This window comes from Miniopterus natalensis, chromosome 6, assembly GCF_054644295.1.
Source record: "Miniopterus natalensis isolate mMinNat1 chromosome 6, mMinNat1.hap1, whole genome shotgun sequence".
Taxonomy (NCBI): domain Eukaryota; kingdom Metazoa; phylum Chordata; class Mammalia; order Chiroptera; family Miniopteridae; genus Miniopterus; species Miniopterus natalensis.
Genome location: NC_142086.1, coordinates 26,656,071 through 26,676,212, shown reverse-complemented (window position 1 = coordinate 26,676,212; position 20,142 = coordinate 26,656,071). Strand labels below are relative to the sequence as shown.

The following is a 20,142-nucleotide window of genomic DNA, read 5'->3' as shown; positions in this document are numbered from 1 at the left end:
ACTGCTAGCCAAAGAATGTGATACATTTCATAATCATCTGGATTATAATAGTAAGAGTTGAATACAAGTTCTAGAGTAGACATCTACCCCTTCACCTGCCATTTCCACATAACTGCTTTGAGCATTTGAAAATAAGCATGTGTAAAATAAAAATTCTAATGAAATTGTAAGCCACATATCGTGTTGACAGTTATATCTACCTGCTACTTAACTTTTTTTTTTTTTTAAATGTGTCTTTATTGATTTTAGAGAGAGGGAAGGAGAGGGAGAGAGAGGGAGACAGAAACATCAATGATAAGAGAGTCACTGATTGGCTGACTCCTGCACGTCCCCTACTGGGGGTTGAGCTCACAACCCAGGAATTGAACCACAATCTCCTGGATCATAGGTTGATGCTCAACTGCTGAGCCACACCAGCTGGGCCTAAAGCTTAATTTTTTAAAAGCATGACCATTTTCTTTAGGTGCCTCAATCTAAATTACACATGATTTAATATTCAGTACATCTTTTTCTATACTGAGGGAAACTGAATATTTTTACACAAATAAGGTAGCTCTAAAACTAGATTTAAGAACACCTTTTAAGTTTACTCATTAATAAAAAACTGCACACATATAACCATAAGTATATCAATATAATTTCTAAAATTATCACAGCATAATCAATATGATAGTAAATTAATAGTATATAACATGCACAGGGTGGGGCAAAAGTAAGTTTATGGTTGTTCATATGAAAAATGATACAATAATTAATAAATAATACAAGAATAAACTTTGTTTCCCATGCTCACAATTGTAAACCTACTTTTCCCCCACCCTGTAATTATATCAATATAAATTCCTCATTACCTGTGTGAATACTCATATGTTCTTGAAGACTCCGTTTGGTAACAAATGACTTAACACATAGTTCACATTGGAACTGCTTTTGTGATTGATGGAGACTCTGGTGCAATTTTAGACCATGCTTGTAGATGAAAGTCTTTCCACAGACCTAAGACAGCACAGGTGTTTAAACCAGTAAAACAGAAAAGGAGATAGATCTGTTTCTGAAGAATGAAGACAGAGAAACCTGTATGCCATTTTAAATAAAAAACTTAAATTATAAACAAAATAACAAAGTGAAAGTTGAAACAAATGCCAAGGATATTAGCTGGTTGATCATCTGATTTAGAAATGTTGCTATTTTTCTTATATACATGTGATTGATCACTGGCAGAGCTCAAAGCAGTACAAAAAAACCTTATGCTATTATGAGATTGGCAAACAGTATACATACTTTATATATTAAAGAAACATGGCAGCTTAATTAAGAAAATACACTAATTTCCTGCTGCACCAACTAGAACAGTGCTTCTCACGCTCTCTGTGACGAAGAACCAGTTCCTCTACCCCCATCCCCAATCCAAGAGATTTTTGTTAAACACAATAAAAATGTCACAACAATGTCAAATTGCCATGACTGTTTCTAAATGCTTATTAAATTTCTATAGTTATCTACACATTTTGTGCAGTGTTACAATAGAAGACAAGAGGCCCAATTAATACTTAGTTTTTAAATTTATGAAAATGGTGCTTAGGGCTTGGCTTCAAAATTGCAGAGAGGGGAAAGTAGGGCAGTGAGTGACAATTGACCCTATGTGGATAAACTACTGAATCTGGATGAAGGGTACATGAAGACCTATTCTATTCTCTTATATTCTATTCTCATATAACATAAGCTAAAACAAAACAAAAAAACAACAGAGAATAGCCCAAAGTTGGCTAATCATAGGATTCTTTACCTAGGAGTCATTTTGGCATCTGTACCCTCAGTCCCCAGCACTAGAGAATACATAGCTTACCCAGAATTTTTGCTAAGATTTGTTTAAACCCCGGGTTCCTTTCAAGTCCAGGCTGGTCCCGCTGAAGGTTAAGGGGTGACTGGGATGATGATTCTCACCCAGTACATCCCCTGAATCCTAGTAAGTTTCATGAACATCCTAAACAGATTCATTTCAAATTACAATAAACAGCAAATTAAAGAACACAATTGGGAATCACCCTTTACCCAGGCAACAAACTAAAGAAGTCACAGAATTCCCTGTGACATTTTATAAGAATAAGGGTGATTCCAGAGTCAACCAGGCTCATCACCACTTAAGTTTCAATCTTCTTTATATAACAAAATAAATGTTATAGCTTTACCTGGCATGCATGTGGCTTTACACCAGTGTGCTTTAACATATGTATTCGAAGAGAATATAATTTAGGTAATGTCCTTCCACATATGGAACATATAAATTCACGTTTGGTTCTGCCCTTCTCAGACGATGTTCCTGATGCCTCATTAGATGTGGAATTGGAAGACGATGAGGTGGGTGCAACTTTTCTGGTATGTCGGATAAGGTGTGCTCTCAAGGAGGCACTGTACTGAAACTGTTTTTTACACAGCTAAAAGAAAAAGTAAACAAAATTCTATCTAAATGTAATTTCATTACAAATGTTAAGTAAAACTCGACTCATATTTCAATTTCCCATTTCTGTTACAATTATATAAATCAATAAACACATATACTATGTATAAGACAATATGCTAGGTATCAGATCATAAAGATGAAAAGGATAAGATCCAGACCCCTACTCTGGAGAGGCTTATAATCTAACCACAGAAACAGGATTTATATGTAAATAAAGGTAAAACTTTAAGGAGGAGAAGGAATCTGAAAAATAAGGAAAGGCCTCATTGAGGAGGCTAGGTCTCCCTTGAAGGAATTGTAGGACACAGACGAAGACTGAAGAATGCTATCATTATAGGAGTACTCATAGTTGTTAGGTGGAGCAAGAATAGGGTTGGGAAAAGTAGAAAAATAAAACTATGATGGTCCTTGGATTTTATCCCATAGTTGTTGGGAATTCATGAAATCAAAGTTATATATGCTGACCATGTACAAAACTTACTATTTAAAAATATATATATTTATTGATTTCAGAGACAGAGGGAGAGAGAGAAACCTCAATCGCCTGTCTCCTGCACACCCCCTACTGGGGATTGAGCCTGCAACCTGGGCACGTGCCCCGACCAAGAATTAACAGGAATAATGGACAATAATACTCTCCTTTACCCCCCCAACTCCCTACATATATGCAAATCCTTTGCGTTATCCTACTTTCTTAGTACTATAGTTATATAATACTTTTGATTGATCCACTTCAGTGTTTACATTATTTGGATGATGTAAATGTTATTACATCATACACTTGGACCATAAGATACAGTATGATTCTCTTTCCTTTCTTTCTGTTTTTGTTTCACTTCCCGCTCTGTATTTACTGCTAATTCATCACCAAACCCTTCCTCAAATGTCTGAGAGGAGACTTAAAACATGTCATCTTATGGGAGGTCTCTATCAAAGCATTATGTCCTGTTCCAACCTAGGCTAGTTGTTTTCTGCACTTGGACTACATAGTCTCTGACCCCAAGTTTCCCATGTCTTGCTCCTTTTAGGGGAACACCTCTGCTAACAGGTTCCTGAAAAAGGGAGTTTGGGAGGTAAAACTTTCCAGACCTTGCATGTCTGGAAATGTCCTTATTCTACCATCACAAATAACTGATAGCTTGATTGGCTATAGATTCCAAGTTAGAAATAATTTCTTTTTTCTCCACATTCTTACATCTGATAAATTGCTTGCCTCCATTTAATCTAATTCTTTTCTGGAGATTTCTCTTGTTCTTTCATTTGGGACATGTTTCTTTGTCTCCCCATTTTGGCTGCCCCTTTGTGTTTGTTTCTAAGTATTAGGTAGATGGACTATGACTCCCAGTATTGGTAGGGGGGCCTTAAGTAGTCAGTGTCCTGTGGAAGCCAGTGGCGCAATCTCCTTGATCACCTGACCTGGGTGCTCTAATAACGTCCCTTGTGTACACTGTATGGGCCCTCCTGTTATAATTGAGTCTTCACTGCTATTGGCCCCTTCACATAATTTTAAAGACACTGTGTCTTTATCTTCTAGCTTCTGTTGTTGCTGCTGAAAAGCCTGAAGCCATTCTGACCCTTAAATCCTTTCTGTGAGACGGAGTGTCATTTTTCTGCCTTGCAATTTATAAGTTTTTCTTTCTCTTGATTCTGAAATTTTATAATAAATCTTGATATAGATTTATTTTCATCCATGGTTCTGGGCATTCAACCTGCTCTTTTAACAAGAAAACATCTATTCTTAAGCTCAAAAAATTTTCTTTATGGCATTAATGATTTCTTTTTCTCCATGTTCCCTGTTTGGAATTTTGTGGATATTAGAGATCTTAGACCAATCCTCTAAATTTCTCTCACTCCCATTTTCTAACTTGTCTTTTTGCTTTATTTTCTGATTTAGTCAATTCTATTTACCAACTTTTCTGAGATTTTTATATTTATTATATATTTTATTCCTAAAAAGCTCTTCTGTTCTCTTAATGTGCCCTTTAAAAAATATAGTATCTGGTTATTGTTTCATTGATGTAACTTTTTCATTTATTTCAGATATCATACTTTGTGATTTTTTTTTTTGGAGGGGAGGATGGGGTTTCATTTCTTTAAATTTATCTTTTATTGTTGACACTATTACCGATGTCCCCCCTCCTTTGCCTCCCACTCTGTAGTCCTCCTACTGTTGCCACCGGTGGCCTTCACCACATCATTGTCTATGTCCATGGTCTATGCATATATTCGTTGGTTAATCTCTTCCATGCTTTATTTACATCCCCATGACTATTCTGTAACTACCAATTTGTACTTCTAAATCCCTTCACCTTTCATCCTTCCCGCAACACCCCTACAATCTTACTTATTGTCATTTTATTGTTCATATCTCCCCCCCCCCTTCTTTTTAAAGAAGACCCTTTAACATTTCATGTAATACTGGTTTGGTGCTGATGAACTCCTTTAGCTTTTTTTTGTCTTGGAAGCTCTGTATATATCCCTCTTCAATTCTAAATGATAGCTTTGCTGGGTAGAGTAATCTTGGTTGTAGGTCCTTGTTTTTCATCACTTAATATTTACCAGTCCTTTCTGGCCTACAAAGTTTGTTGAGAAATCAGCTGACAGTCATATGCTCCCTTGTAGGTAACTGCTTTTCTCTTGCTGCTTTTAACATTTTCTCTTTGTCTTTAACCTTTTGCATTTTAATTATGATGTATCTTTGGGTTCATCCTGTTTGCGACTCTGTGCTTCCTGGACTTGTCTATTGCCTTCACCAGATTAGGGAAGTTTTCTGTCATTAGTTTTTCAAATAGATTTTCACTTTCTTGCTTTCTTCTCCTTCTGGCACCACCATGATGGAAATGTTGGCATGCTTGAAGTTGTCCCAGAGGCTCCTTACACTGTCTTTATATTTTTGGATTCTTTTTTCTTTTTGCTGTTCAGATTGGGTGTTTTTTGCTTATTCTCCAAATCACTGACTTGATTCTTGAAGTCATCTAGTGTTGATTCACCGTAAATTATTCTTCATTTTAATGTACCCTTCATTTCTGACTAGTTCTTTTTTATGGTTTTTATGCCCTTTTTCATGCTGCCGAAGTTCTCACTAAGCTCCTTGAGCATCCTTTAGCCACTGTTTTGAACTCTGTGGCTGCTACTTTGCTTTGCCTCCATTTCATTTAGTTCTTTTCCTGAAGATTTTTTTCTGTTGTTTCATTTGGGACCTGTTTCTTTGTCTCCTCATTTTCACTGTTTCTCTATGTTTGTTTCTATGTACTAGGTAGAGCTGCTATGTCTCACAGGCTTGGTAGAGTGGCCTTATGTAGTAGGCATCCTGTAGGGCCCAGGGGTGCAGCCCCTCCAGTCACCTGAGCTGGGTGCTCCAAGTGCACCTGTGTAGGCTGTGTGCATTGTCCCATACTAGTTGAGCCCTGATTGCTGTTGACATCACTGGGATGGAACGACCCCCAGGCTGCGAAGACTAGCTGCGAGTACAGCGAGGGAGCTGCTGTGCACAAGTTGACCCTATGGAGAAGGACTAGCTTCAGGAGGGCTTTGTTGCTCACTGATTCCGCCCCTTGAGTGTGTTGCTCGTGGAGGTGGTAAGGTTGCAAACCAGTGTGGTCTGAAGCTGTACACCAGGTACACTGGGTCTGGGGCCTTCCAGAAGGTGCAGTCAGCTACTGCCTATGCCCTGCCTGGGTCACAGCTAGAGTGATGTGCAGATGGCTACTTGTGTTGGGCCTGGGGATGCCTTGGAGACCAAGCTGTAAACCAAGCCCAGCTGCCGCTAGTGCCAGGCCTATGGCCACTTAGCAAGAGGTACAGAGTATACAGAGGTCAGATGCTCCTTGTTTGAGATTTTAGGGAAGCCTGAAGCATGAGGCAAGAGAGGCCAGTTGTATGGCGCCTGCCTGTCAGCTCTGTGGGTGTGGGGGTCTCAGAAAAGGAACAATGGACGTTGGCAGCATTTTTGTCTTGCAGAAAGCTGCCCCAACTCTTGCCCTGATGTCAGAAAATTCAGTTCCTCCCTGTATGGTTCCTTTTAAGCTGCTGCCCAGCACTGGAGTTCAGAGAAAGTGAGTCTGAGTCCATGCTAGGGCCCTTTAAGAGGAACTGCTTGGGATTGTGGCGGCCCTCTCTTCCACTTGGCCACACTGCCTGGTGATTTTTACAGCCAGTTCTCTTCCTGGCACTGGAAACCTGGGCTGGGGGGTCTGGTGTGAGGCTGGGGCTCCTTGTTTCCCAAGGGGATCTCTGCAGCCGACATATCCCTCCTGATTTTATTTAGTTTTTGTTAATCCTCACCTGAGGATATTTTTTCCATTGCTTTTCAGAGGGAATGGAAGGGAGGAAATGAGGGGGAGACAGAGGGAGGGAGAGGGAGAGAAACATCGATGTGAGAGACACACATTGACCAGTTGTCTCCCACATGTGCTCCAACTGGGGGCGAGGAGAGAAGCCACAACTTAAGTTCGTGCCCTTGACCAGGAACCGAACATATAGCCCTTAGATGCACAGGCTGACGCTCTAACCACTGAACCATGCCAGCCAGGGATATTTATTTTTTAAAAAAAATTAGTTTTATTAATTTTTTAGAGAGAGAGGAAGGGAGAAGAGAGAAACATTGATGTGAGAGCAACATCCATCTGCGGTCTGCTGCATACCCTCTGCAAGGGGTGAAGCCTGCAACCCGGGCATGTGCCCTGACTGGGACTCGAACCAAAAGCCTCTCTGTGCATGAGACAATGCCCAACCAACTGAGCCACACTGGTCAGGCCATCCCTCCCAATTTTAAACTGCCACATGTGAGTGTGAGACCAGCCTGTTCCGCATCTCCGCACCTCCTACCAGTCTCAATGTGGTTTCTTCTTTAAATCTCTTGTACTTCCATTCAGCTAGATTTCAGGCAGTTCTGAATGATGGTTGTTCTGCAGTTTAGTTGTATTTTCTGACGTGGTTGTGGAAGGATTCAAGCACTGTATTTACCTACGCTGCCATCTTGCCTGGAAGTCTGGGGGTTTTTTTGTTTTGTTTTTAAGTTTTCTTCTCTGCATAGTCTTGGATTCCTCAGCTCCCTTTTTTCTTGAGATATTTATCATGAGTCTCATTATCCCTGATGTCTAGTCATATTTCAGAATACGATGAATTAAAGGCTTGATTGGAATTTCTGTGTAAGTGGGGGGGGGGGTTGTCAACCACAGGTTTTAGTCAGCAATACCTTTAGGATTTTGTTTATGGGCTTTGAATTTCTCATCTCTGAAAAATCTTTCTGCTTTCAGGTTAAAGACCTGTTAACATGCTGGGACTTGATCAGGGAAAGACAACTTGAAAAGTCTTAATATTTAAGCTTTTACTTTTCCTTGTTTTGGATATAATACCTTCACCCTCTCTGTACACAGTATTCCCCAGAGCAATTATAATTTTATCTTTTCTTGAAAGTAGAAGATGGATCTTTGTCTGAGGGAGTGACGACTTAATTACCTCTCAAAAGGACCTTCTCACAACCAGACTCACTTCTACTTTTAAGGTAGCTAGTAATACTTATTCCTAAGCTGTTTGGTAGTTCTGCAATACAATTTTGTCTGATTCTTAGCTTTCCCCACTAAAAGCCTGGCAATGAGCCCTTTTAAATAATTTGCTGAATCAGTTATTCCATCTATTAGAGTCTAGAATTTAGTTGCTAAGTAAGGTCTCCTCTCCTGTTCTCTTTGAGCTTATTATTTTTTAATATATTTTTACTGATTTCAGAGAGAGAGGAAGGGAGAGGGAGAGAGAGGAAGGGAGAGGGAGAGAGAGAAACATCAATGATGACGGTCACTGATTAGCTGCCTCCTTCATGGCTACTGCTGGGGATTGAGCCCACAACCTGGGCATGTGCCTTGACAGAGAGCTGAACCTCAATCTCCTGGATCATAGGGTGATGCTCAACCACTGAGCCACGCTGGCCGGGCTGAGCTTATATTTATATTTTTTTCCTTTCCATGGACACTGTGTGTGCCCTGCTGGAGAGCTTACATTTTTAAAATGATAATTTTACTGTTGTCTTACTGGTATCAGGAAGAAGTAGAGGCACATCACTAAATATATTTTTTTGTCAAGGAAACACATGTACAAATCAGAAGATGGCCCTTATAGTAACATAAGGGAGACTGACACACAGAAATAACACAAATGGCAGAACAAAAATGAAGCAGTAAGATTCTACTTATCATGAAATTAGAGCCATCTTCAATTAGTTTTCCAGACACTTACCGGGCATTTGTAATCTCTAGATCTTTCATGTTTCAGTGTGTGCATTATAAGTGTGTATCTTCTCTGAAAAACCATTCCACATTCCCCACATTTATGAGATGCCTCTTCTTCAGTATTCTCTTTAGCATCCCTTTTTGGCTGTTTCATCTTTTTTCCTCTTTGAACTAATTTCTGGGCTACCTAAGTACGGGATAAAAAAGCAATCTAAATATAACCATTTTTATTTTTACATCATGAATCATAAATATTGCAAATTCACATTATCATATTAATATTGGTATTTAAAACATTAAGTTGCTTGTCTGCACTTATCCCCTTTCACCCCAAAACAGTTTCACCATAGGCTTAAGTTTATCAATAGAACACTTTAAAATTAAAGCTAAAACTACGAAGGTGAACTCTTCATCATACCTGTTGAACTGCTGACTTGGGAATGGCTTTCCGTTTCTGCAGCTTTTTCTCCATTCCTTTGTGTAGTCGAATATATCCCCCTTCATTAATAGAACGCTGTCGAAGCCTGCTTCTATAAGTATCATCATCAGGGCTGAGGTCTTTCTTTGCAACTAGATTTTCCTGATCTTTTAAAGATTGGCCAAGGTTCTGCCTATGCTCTGGAATGTCTTCATCACAGATATCCTCATTTGATGTATCATTTCCCACATCACTGTTTTCTGGCGAGCCACTGATTACATTCTCTTTGGAAAGTTTAGGACAAATATTAGAAACTGTGCTATCTTCTCCGCTGTTTAAAGTTTCTAGTTCTGTCTGGTTGTTTTTTGTTACTAAACCAACAGATTCCATTTCAGGATGAGAATCAGTTACACAGCCTATAGGTGAAGGTGACAGAGTAGCTTCAGCCTCTGAAGAAACCTGGGGCTCAGGCTGTTGTTTGGCCTCTCCATTCTGCTCAGCTTCTGGCAATTCTCCATTCACCAGTAGTACAATTTCACAATCCCCAAGTTCAGTAGATAAAGTTGTGGTAGTTCCCTCATTGTTAACCACAGGAGGCACTGTCCGTCCATTTTGCTCTGGTAAGTCCTGGGTAGATGCAACTGTTTGTACTTCACCCTTCTTATATACTGTTAGCTGCTTCTCTTCCATTAGTTTATGTACACTTTCACAGATTTCTAAAACTTCTGACATGAAAAGATGCCGAGCCAAGATGGCTACATCAGCCATGCTACAGAAATCAAAACTTAGCACAGAAGTATAGGCAAATTCCAGTAAAGGAAGGAAGCTTGCTTTACAGAAACCTATATGAAACAAGACAGACGGGGGACAAAAAGTCAAATCACCACTAAAATACCTTGTAAGAACAATTAATGTAAGATTATGACAATATAAAATAGAATATAAAGGCAAACATGACCATTTATTCTGCAATTAAACACCCTGGATTTGTTTTTGTGTTCTGATTGCTTATTAAGCCTTTACTAACTCACTTCTATAAGCTGAGTCTCTCAATACCTAAAATAGAAAATAATATCAGACTTACTACCTCAAAGAGTTGTTGTAAGGCAGTCATTTTCAAACTGTATTCCTTAGAACCCCGGGGGTTCCTCAAATTCCCCTCAAGAAACAGCTGCTGGAGAATGGAGGGTAAAAAAAGAGAGGGACGCAGGTGAGTAGGCAGGGTTCAACCAACTTGTCTCCTAACCTCACTTCATATGTATAGCTGTATATTTTAATATAAGTCAATATAAAAATTTGATTGTGAACAATGGGTTCTACTAAAAATTTAAAAACAAAGTCTAAGGCAGGAGGCCAGCAAAATTTTTCTGTAAAGAATCAGATAATTAATAGTGCAGGCCATAAGGTGTTTGTTGCAACTACTCAACTCTGTCATTGTAGCTAGAAAGAGTAGCCATAGACAATTCATACACAAATGGGTGTGGCTATGTTCCAATACAACTTTACAAAAAACCAGGGAAAGGAAGACTGGGCTATAATTTGCCTATCCCTGGTCTAAGGAATGAAATAATTACTCTACACATGAGTTATTACATTCTTATTTTATGTGAGAAAATAAGATCAGTTTTTTTTTTCCTAAGTTCTCAGACACTATACTGTACCTTACTTTTCACATATAATAATTTATCTTAGAGATCTTTTATTAAAATATAAAGAGCCAAAGCAAACTTTTAAAAACTCACATTTGCTGTATTTTTCAGTTTTGACTCAAGGTACCTAAAATGTGATCCTTTTACATAGGCAGACAGGATGGACAAGTATACAGAGAAGCCTTATATTGTGAGATACAACAGATTTGGCCTGCAAACTAGTTTGCAAATGTGTGCTTTAGCAGGATTTTAAAAAAGTAAACCTTAATAAAAAATTTTTTTTAAAAAATGTTTTTATTGATTTTTGAAGAGAGGGAGAGGGAGAGAGAGAGATGCAAACATCAGTGATGAAAGAGTCATCACTGACTGGCTGCCTACTGCACACTTCCTACTGGGGACTGAGCCTGAAACCCAGGCATGTGCCCCGACTGGGAATTGAACAGCGATCTCCTGGATCATACGTCGATGCTCAACTACTGAGCCACACCAGCAGGAACTATAAAAACTGCTTTTAAATGAGAGAAAAGGCACAAATAACTGATCTCAAAAAATAAAACAGACATATTTAAAAAGTCACTGGAGACATTTAGAAGAGAATATTATGAAAAATTTTATGCCAACAAACTTGAAAATTTTGACAAATTCTGGCAAAAAATATAACTTTTTATAAATTACTCAAGATGAAATAGAAAACCTGAATAATTCTCTAACCATTAAACTTGTCAAGTTCATAGTTAAAAGTCTTCTCAAAAAAAAGTCTTCACCCAAAGTTCACTACAGGTGCAGGCAATTTTAGCCAACATGCAAGAAACGAATAATTCTAATCTCATAGTAACTATTTCAGTGTACATAAAAATTTCAGGGAACACACATTTTATAAGAACCACTTTTGATATCAAAATGTGATAGAAACAATGTGAAAAAATAAAATCACCCATGAAGATAGATGCAAATGTTTTAAATAATATTAGCAAACTATACAAAAATTTATATAAAAGGTATATATCATGACTAAACTAAACTAAATTAAAACCTTAACATTAGAAAATCCAATATAATTTCCCACACTAACAGAATGAGAAAAATAAGTATGGTCTCAATGGATACAGAAAAGTATGTGAGCCTGGCCAGTGTGGCTTAGTGGTTGAGCACTGACGCATGAACCAAGAGGTCACTGTTTCGATTCCCAGTCAGGGCACATGCCTAGGTTTCAGGCTCAGTCCCTAGTAGGGGGCCTGCAGGAGGCAGCCGATTGATGTTTTTCTCTCATCGATATTTCTCTCTCTCCCTCTCACTTCCTCTCTCTCTAAAATCAATAAAAACATATATATATGTATTAAAAAAAAGTATGTGATAAGTCAACACCTATTTAAGAGGAAATTTCCTTAATGTTAAAGGGAGTGAAGGATTATCTATTTAAAATATATACTGTCCTGGCTGGTGTGGCTCAGTTGCTTGAGCCTCCTCTAGTGAATCTAAAGGTACCCGTTCGATTCCGATCAGGGCACATGCCCAGGTTGTGGGTTTGATCCCCAGGCAGGTGTGTATAGGAGGCAACCAATCAATGTTTCTATCTCACGTTGATGTTTCTCTCTCCCCCTCTACCTTCCCCTCTCTCTAAAATCAATAAAAATATATTAAAAACAAAACATGTACCAAATAATATACTTCATGGTTAAAAAAAGAAAACAGAAAAAAAAAGGCGCCTCCTTTAGAAATGGGAATCAAGTAAGTGAACCCTCTATCACCATTTCTATTCAACTGCTGTTTTTTGAGGTCCTGGTAAGAAAAAAAAAGTTCAAAATATAAGGACTGGAAAGGTAGAAACAAAGACATTACTATCAGCAGATAATATCTTTGTTTTATTTGAAAAATCTCAAAGAATCTACAGGTAAACATCTGGACAACTAAATAACTTATAAGTATTATTGTATAGAAAATCAATATACACCAGAAATAAATCAGAAATTATATAATTTTAAGAAGAAAAAAATTACATAATAGTATCAGAAGGTATAAAGTACCTTGGAATAATAAAGCAAAAGATGTGGAAGGCCTTTATCTCTATCAAAATACATTATTTTCTTTTGTGGAAGTTGAGGAGCTGCTTTGACAGTTTATATGGAACAGCAAATGGTTATGAATAAATGAGACCCACCTGAATAATAAAGGTGGGAAACTTTCCTTATTATTTTAAAGCTAAGATAATTATGACCAAATTCTAAGAATGCAGAAAAAGCCCTGGCCAGGTAGCTCAGTTGGTTGGAGTGCTGTCCCATTCACGAAAAGTTTCAGGTTCAATCCCTGGTGCCTACAGAAGGTAAGTGGTCAATTGATCTATTTTTCCCTTCCTTCTTCTTCCTTCCCTCCCTCCCTTTCTCTTTCTAAAAATCAACAGAGGATAAAATTTTTTTAAAAAGCGTGTAGAAACAACCAATAGATTAGAGCAAAGCCTAGAATCAGTACTAAACTCATGTGGAAATTTGTTTTCTAAGAATTTTCATGGTCTTTGTGTGGGAAGAGGATAGATTTTTCACTAAATGGCTCTGAGACAAGTGGTGATCAAAATGGGGGGGGAAATGATATCAAACACCTATCTCACACCAACAAGAATATTCCAAATAGATTAAAGATTCAACAAAAAAAACCTAGAAAAATTAAAGAAGACAATATATGAAAATATCTTTTGAGTAGGAATTTTTTAAAGTATAAACAACATAAATAAAAACACTGATGAATTCAACTACATTAAACTAGGTAATTAAAAAAACATGTACATTTTTAAAATACTGCACATATATTTTATAAACACTCTAATTTTATTTAAATCAAACAAAAATTTTTAATATCTACTTCACCTACTATTGGCTTACATCATATGCTTAATATACATAAAAATAAACATATGGAATGAAGAATAAATGCGACATATATATATATATATATATATATTTTATTGATTTCAGAGAGAGAGGAAGGGAGGAGAGAGAAAGAGACAAAAACACCAGTGACGACAGAGTTATTGATCGGCTGCCTCTTGCACACCCCCTACAGGGGATCAAGCCAGCAACCCAAGCATGTGTCCTGAGCAGGAATCAAACAGCGATCTCTTGGATCACAGGTCGATGTTCAACTGCTAAGCCACGTCGGCTGGGAGATGTGGTATTTTTTTTAATATTAGGAGGCTATATTGCAGTTATTTGGGGGCAAACATTTAACTTGCTATCAGCTACTGAGAAACTGGAAAGAAAACACCCATATGTTTTTTTCTGCTTCAGATGCATGAAAGACAGGGAAAAAATTCCAAAGCTAACATATCAAAAGACTATACCTGAGATGAGTTTTATTATTCCTTTGGCCTAGTATAAGACATATTTTCTCCTCTGAGTCACCAAACCCAGAGAAAAGCAAACACCACTAATCAACTCTATGTAATGCAACTCTACGCTCCATAGAAGTTTTTGCTCACTATTGTGTCCCCAGAGCCTAGGCTAGTTCCTCACACACAGTGGATGGCTTAATCAATATTTTTTAGTAATTAAACATATAGATACTACTAAGGAAATATATATGTATTTGTCTTCCCGAAAGAAATGAGTTTTAAAACTATAAGGTTAGCTATTTTAATTCTTCCTAAATTTTCATTTATTGACTCCTAAGCCCTTATATAACTTCTAGTAAGGCCAAAAACAAAATTCAAATTATTCATTCACAGTAACACTAAACAAAAGAAACAAACAAAAAAAAACCCACACCTGGAATTCTCATTATCCTACATTGATAGTTTGATTACTGAACCTATTGAGTTCTAATGATTAATCTTAAAAAACAAAAACCAGACCTACAAAAGTGCTCTATAATTACATGTTCCACAACGTAATATATAGACAGTCATTTTTTAAATAACATAATCACTTAGTGTAATAACACTGATGCAGTCATGGACTTATCTCAAACTGTTTTTAACAGTGTAAATCCCAGATATTCTTCTACTGCTACAATTGTCTCACATAAGAGACAGTGATAGGAAATGACAGCCTTTCCTATAAATCTACCTTGGAAACCTTGCTAACAGGAAGGACCTTTGCAGTACAGTTTAGTCTGCTGCTTTAAGTGGGATTCTCCCACTTTAGCATAAACCCTTAATTTGTAGAAACACACACATGCACCCCTCTTTCAGTATGTATTTATAAACAAAGAGCAAGAGTATTAGAAAATTCTTACCAGAAAGATCCACTACTGCCTCATGACTGGAAATAGCTCCTTTCTCAATAAAAAGATCTCGAAAATATTCACTATTAGCTGACAAAACAGATTTATGAGCTTTGTACTCTTCTCCTTCAATTAACAAAGTAACATCACAGAACTGGTTGGAGAGTCTCTGTTCATTCAGCTGTTTTAAGACAGCCTGACAATGTTTTGGAGAAGAACGTTTCACCACTCCTTTGGTGTCAACCTATTAAAATAAGTTTGAGACCAAGAGTTGTATTATATATCATCTGTATTTCTACCCTTAACAGAATTTAAGACAACACACATCCTCCCCTTTTAAAAGATACCACAAATTAATATGAATAGCTGGATTTTTTTTATTAACTATGTATTTAAATGAAAAGATATGCTGTTCTCACTCTTTTCTGCTATGTTCGTTCTACTTGACCCAATGAAAGCCTGCATCTCACTTGTTGCTGCCTCTTCTTCTAGCCTAAAATATGATGACACATGAAACTAATGCAGGCAAAAAACAAAGACCTGGCTGGTGTAATTTTACCTTGCTACATGACCCAGAGACTGCTTCCAGAAATGTATTCTATCTGTACCAATATACCATTAAAAAAGAAGAGAGGAGTGATTAACAAGGTACATTCTGAAGAGAATGAACAATAGGAATATTTATTTTTAAAGAAGAAGCAATATTAGCATACTTTTAGTGTATATAACTACATAGTGTATTACTTCAGACACAGACCTGCTTAAATCTTCAATGTCAATGCCAATACTCAAGGAGTTTTAGTAGTTTAAGAAAAAATTCACAAAGCCTACAAATATTAATACACCAGTTACACATGTTAAAGCTGAATGAAAAGTTCCACTTACAAAGACAAGTTCATGTTTAGATATTGGCTTCTTTTTTGCAGGTTTGGAGGCTGTAGCTGGAGTTGAAGTAAAGTTGCTCAGGTCATCCTCTGATTCATTACTTTCTTCTCCAGATTCAAGGTCTAGTCCCAATTCTTCCAACATTTCTGAAGTATCTGATATTGGACGGGAGCGATCTAGTTTCTCCTGGCATTTGCTACACTGTTTAATATAATCTTTGACTTGCTTTAATATACCTACAATAAAAATAAAACAAGTCAAATTTAATACTGATCTCATTCAAAAATTGAAAAGTATATTATATTGCTGATTATTTACTCTGTGTATACTTATGTATGTTCCAGTGCATATGCGTAGAAACAAACGTGTCTCATAAAGTACACAGAGTGAGTTCTTTAGAATTTAAGATACATTTTTTAAAAGATATAAGGTTATATTGCCTGGCAGGGTGTGGCTCAGCGGTTGAGCATCGACCTAGGATCCAGGCGGTGGGGGTTCGATTCCTGATCAGGGCACATGCCCAGGTGGCAGGCTCGATCCCCAGTCGGGGGCGTGCAGGAGGCAGCCAATCAACGACTCTATCATTGATGTTTCTCTCTCTCTCTCTCTCCCTCTCCTTTCCTCTCTCTGAAATCAATAAAGATATATTAAAAAAAAAAAAGATACAAGGTTATAAATGATGGTTTCTTTCTATTATGAAGTAGACTGGCTGTTTATTTCTAGTTATTCATTTCCCCTCCACTATGTAGCACTGCCCATTTTCATGTGAGTTGCCACTCATTCACGCAATAGGAACTGTATGCAACTGCCAATATGCAACTGTTTTTGACCTTCATAAACAGTAACATAATGTGTCTTAAGCTAATTATCTCTCGACCCTACTAAAATCAGGTTTGACCGTGCAATTTGCTTTGGTCAATGGATATGACATGTGCCATGTCTCATTAGAAGCTTAAGGGGCACTATTTCCCATCAGTTCTCTGAATTTTGTTTGCTGTCAACGAACATGTTCCAGATGGATGCTGTCCTTTAGCCTGAACTGCAGATGTAAAAAGACAGGTGGAGCCAATCTGCAACCTGAACAAGACTACAATCAAAACTTGTAATCATATGATAAAATAAATCTCATGATTTTGAAAGTTATCACATTTTAGGTTTTCTTTTTTTTTAATTGTTGATACTATTAAAGATCCCTCCCGAGATTTTAGGTTTATATGAAAAAATAGCACACAACTAACAAAAGTTGAATGTACAAAAGCCACTCTCAAAACCCTATTTTTAATTTTAATTTTTTTTAAATATCTTTATTGATTTCAGAGAGAGGAAGGAAGAGGGACAGAGAGAGAGAGAAACATCAATGATGAGACAGTCACTGATCTGCTGCCTCTTGCACACCCCATACTGAACCCACATCCGGGGCATGTTCCCTGACTGGGAATTGAACCAAGATCTCCTGGATCATAGGTGAATGCTCTATCACTGAGCCATGCCTGGCTGGGCTCAAAACTCTATTTCTTTTTTTAATCCTCACCTGAGGATATTTTTTCCATTGCTTTTCAGAGAGAACGGAAGGGAGAGAGAGAGAAACGTCGATGAGAGAGACACATCCATTGGTTGCCTCCTGCATGAGCCCCAGCCAGGGCGAGGGATCAAGCCTGCAACTGAGGTATGTGCCCTTGGCCAGAACGGAACCAGTCCGCAGGTCTAACCACTAAGCCAAACCGGCTAGGGCTCAAAACCCTATTTTGAATTTCAACTTCCAGCCCAGCATGTTGGGGTGGGGGTAGGGAGCAGGGTGGAACACTTTATATATATAGCATGTTTTTGGATAATGTGCTTTTGTTCAGTGTTGGTTGGTTATGATATTGATGAGATGAAGAGTTAAGTAGGAGCTTAACTCTTGTTTATACAATTAGCCTATGGTAAAATTGGTTTTGCTATACATCATTTTGCTTAAAGTCACAACCTATCTAGGACATTAAATGAGGATTTACTGTACACACACACAATCATCCTTACAAATTAGGAACAATTAATTCTCATTCTACAGATTGGGAGAATGAAGCCCTAAGAGCAAGTAACTTGTCCAAAGTCACATCTAGTAAACTGCATATCTGGGTCTCCAGGAGCCATGTAATTTTCAGTATATTATACTACTTACCCAGGAACACATTTGTCCATCCCTGTAGCAGAAACTTCTTCCCTCAAAATGCCCAAATAAAATGCAAATGAAGTCTCGTTAATTAGCTAAAATGATACAGAAGTATGTAATAAATTCCTGAAAAGTTTCAAGATATCAAAACATACCAAGTTCCTTGCTTTCAGCTTTCAGAGAGTATTCAAGCAGTATTCCTCAAATTATATTATGTTGCATACTTACTAAAAAGTACAGAGTGGAGTAATATACTCAGAAATTATATTCTCATTTTAGTTACACAAAGTGGATATTATATTAAACAGCTCTGAGTTCCACAGTAAAGAAATCTGTTTAATCCAGGAATTTGCCAAATTTGTATGTTTACAGAATACCATTTTTTAACAGAACATAACTTTGAAAATAATGGATTAAGATTAAACATAACTTTCATTAAAAAGGTAATTACATGTGCATAGATTTAGAGAGCAATAGAGGTTTTATTCTAGCACCTGAAAATATTAAAGTCAGTAACAAGTCTACACCTGTATGAGATATAGTGAGTAGGTTTTAAAAAACCACTAACAAGACTGGATGGATATATATTTTATATACTTTTACATAATTAAGAGTAAATGAAAAAGGTGTTCATTTTCTCTGTAAAAAAAATGAAAAGAAACAATAAAAAGATATTCATTCTCTGTGTAACAAAAAATAAGAGTAAATGGGTTGGGATGATGAAAAATTTCTGAAAATGAATAGTTGTGATTAAGCAACAATCTGAATGTACTTAATGTCACTGAACTGTATACTTAAAAATGGCTAAAATGGCCCAGCTGGCATGGCTCAGTGGTTGAGCATCGACCTATGAACCAGGAGATCATGGTTTGATTTCTGGTTAGGGCACATGCCAGAGTTCCCGGTTTGATCCCCAGTAGGGGGCATGCAAGAGGGAACCAGTCGATGATTCTCATAATTGATGTTTCTCTCTCTCTCCTCTCTCTGAAATCAATAAAAACAAAAAAATGGATAAAATGATAAATTTTATATATATTTTACAACAAAAAAAGTAAGTGGGTATGTGAATGGGAGAAGAAAGATGTAAGAGAAGATACACTTGGGGTCCCAAAATAATGTATACACACTTTAACAGCTGATAGCTCAATTTTGAAAATGAAATGTATTTTAATAAACACTGCCTTTATAATTATTCAAAATGTGTGTACACTTTTTTTGGGATACCCTATATAAGTATATTCCTAAGTAAAAAACATACTTAGAGAATAAGAAGTGCTGCTATGGAAATTTCCATATTCAAAATAAACAAAGACAAGAAGAGGCAGTTTTTCTAATTAACTTTGGTTGTATTTCTAAACATCTTATGATTCTACACAATTTAGTATATTCTGCATACAGCAGAGGTTTAATTAAACTATTCACTAGTTGAGTTCAAATGGTATTGGAGAAACTACACAGAAGCATTTGAACAAGGAAGAGAAATAATAAATACTGCAGGAAAAAAATGGTATTAATGTGTGATAGTTAATCAACTGTCTGAAAAATCACCCTATTATATTTTATAAGTCCTTTAACTTGGGTGTTAGTGTTTTGATGGGGTGATTTTCTTTTTTATTATTATTTTTTAATCCTCACCTGAGGATATTTTTTCCATTGCTTTTCCAAGAGAGCAGAAGGGAGAGAGAGGGAGGAGGGGAGAGAGAGGGAGGGGGGAGAGAGGGGGAGAGAGGGAGAGAGGTGTGAGAGAGGCAGATCAATTGGTTGCCTCCTACACCAACCCCGACTGGGGCCGGAATCCAGCCTGCAACCGAATTAGGTGCCAGAATCAAACCCGGGACCCTTCAGTAGGAGGGCCGATGCTCTAACCACTGACCAACTCGCTAGGGCTTGATGGGATCATTTTAAATCTAACTTTACTGGTCCAGAGTTGATAAGCTGAAAGTATCCGACTCAACTACTCAAAAGACATCAATGTGTAAACACAGTTAATTTACTATTTAAGAGTAAATTACTGCAAAGGGCTGAAATTACTCCCGCAGAAAAATCTGAATCCTCTAAATAGCTTTGTGACCATGGCTAAGTCTCCAAACCTCCCTGTGCCTGTGTGTCACCAACTGGTTTAAATGTTACTATTTATAAGC

At 37.3% G+C, this 20,142-nt stretch overlaps 1 protein-coding gene across 1 annotated transcript in view; it reads right to left on the bottom strand.

The window, feature by feature from the left end:
- Positions 1–20,142, bottom strand: part of ZBTB11 (zinc finger and BTB domain containing 11) — a 28,554-nt gene that overhangs the window by 6,548 nt on the left and 1,864 nt on the right. The window contains exons 2-7 of the mRNA XM_016199684.2: positions 15,850–16,085; positions 14,977–15,208; positions 9,104–9,945; positions 8,693–8,872; positions 2,190–2,435; positions 852–996 (exon numbers count right to left, since the gene is read on the bottom strand). Coding sequence (XP_016055170.1) covers positions 852–996; positions 2,190–2,435; positions 8,693–8,872; positions 9,104–9,945; positions 14,977–15,208; positions 15,850–16,085 — 1,881 coding nt within the window. The remainder of the gene's footprint in view (positions 1–851; positions 997–2,189; positions 2,436–8,692; positions 8,873–9,103; positions 9,946–14,976; positions 15,209–15,849; positions 16,086–20,142) is intronic.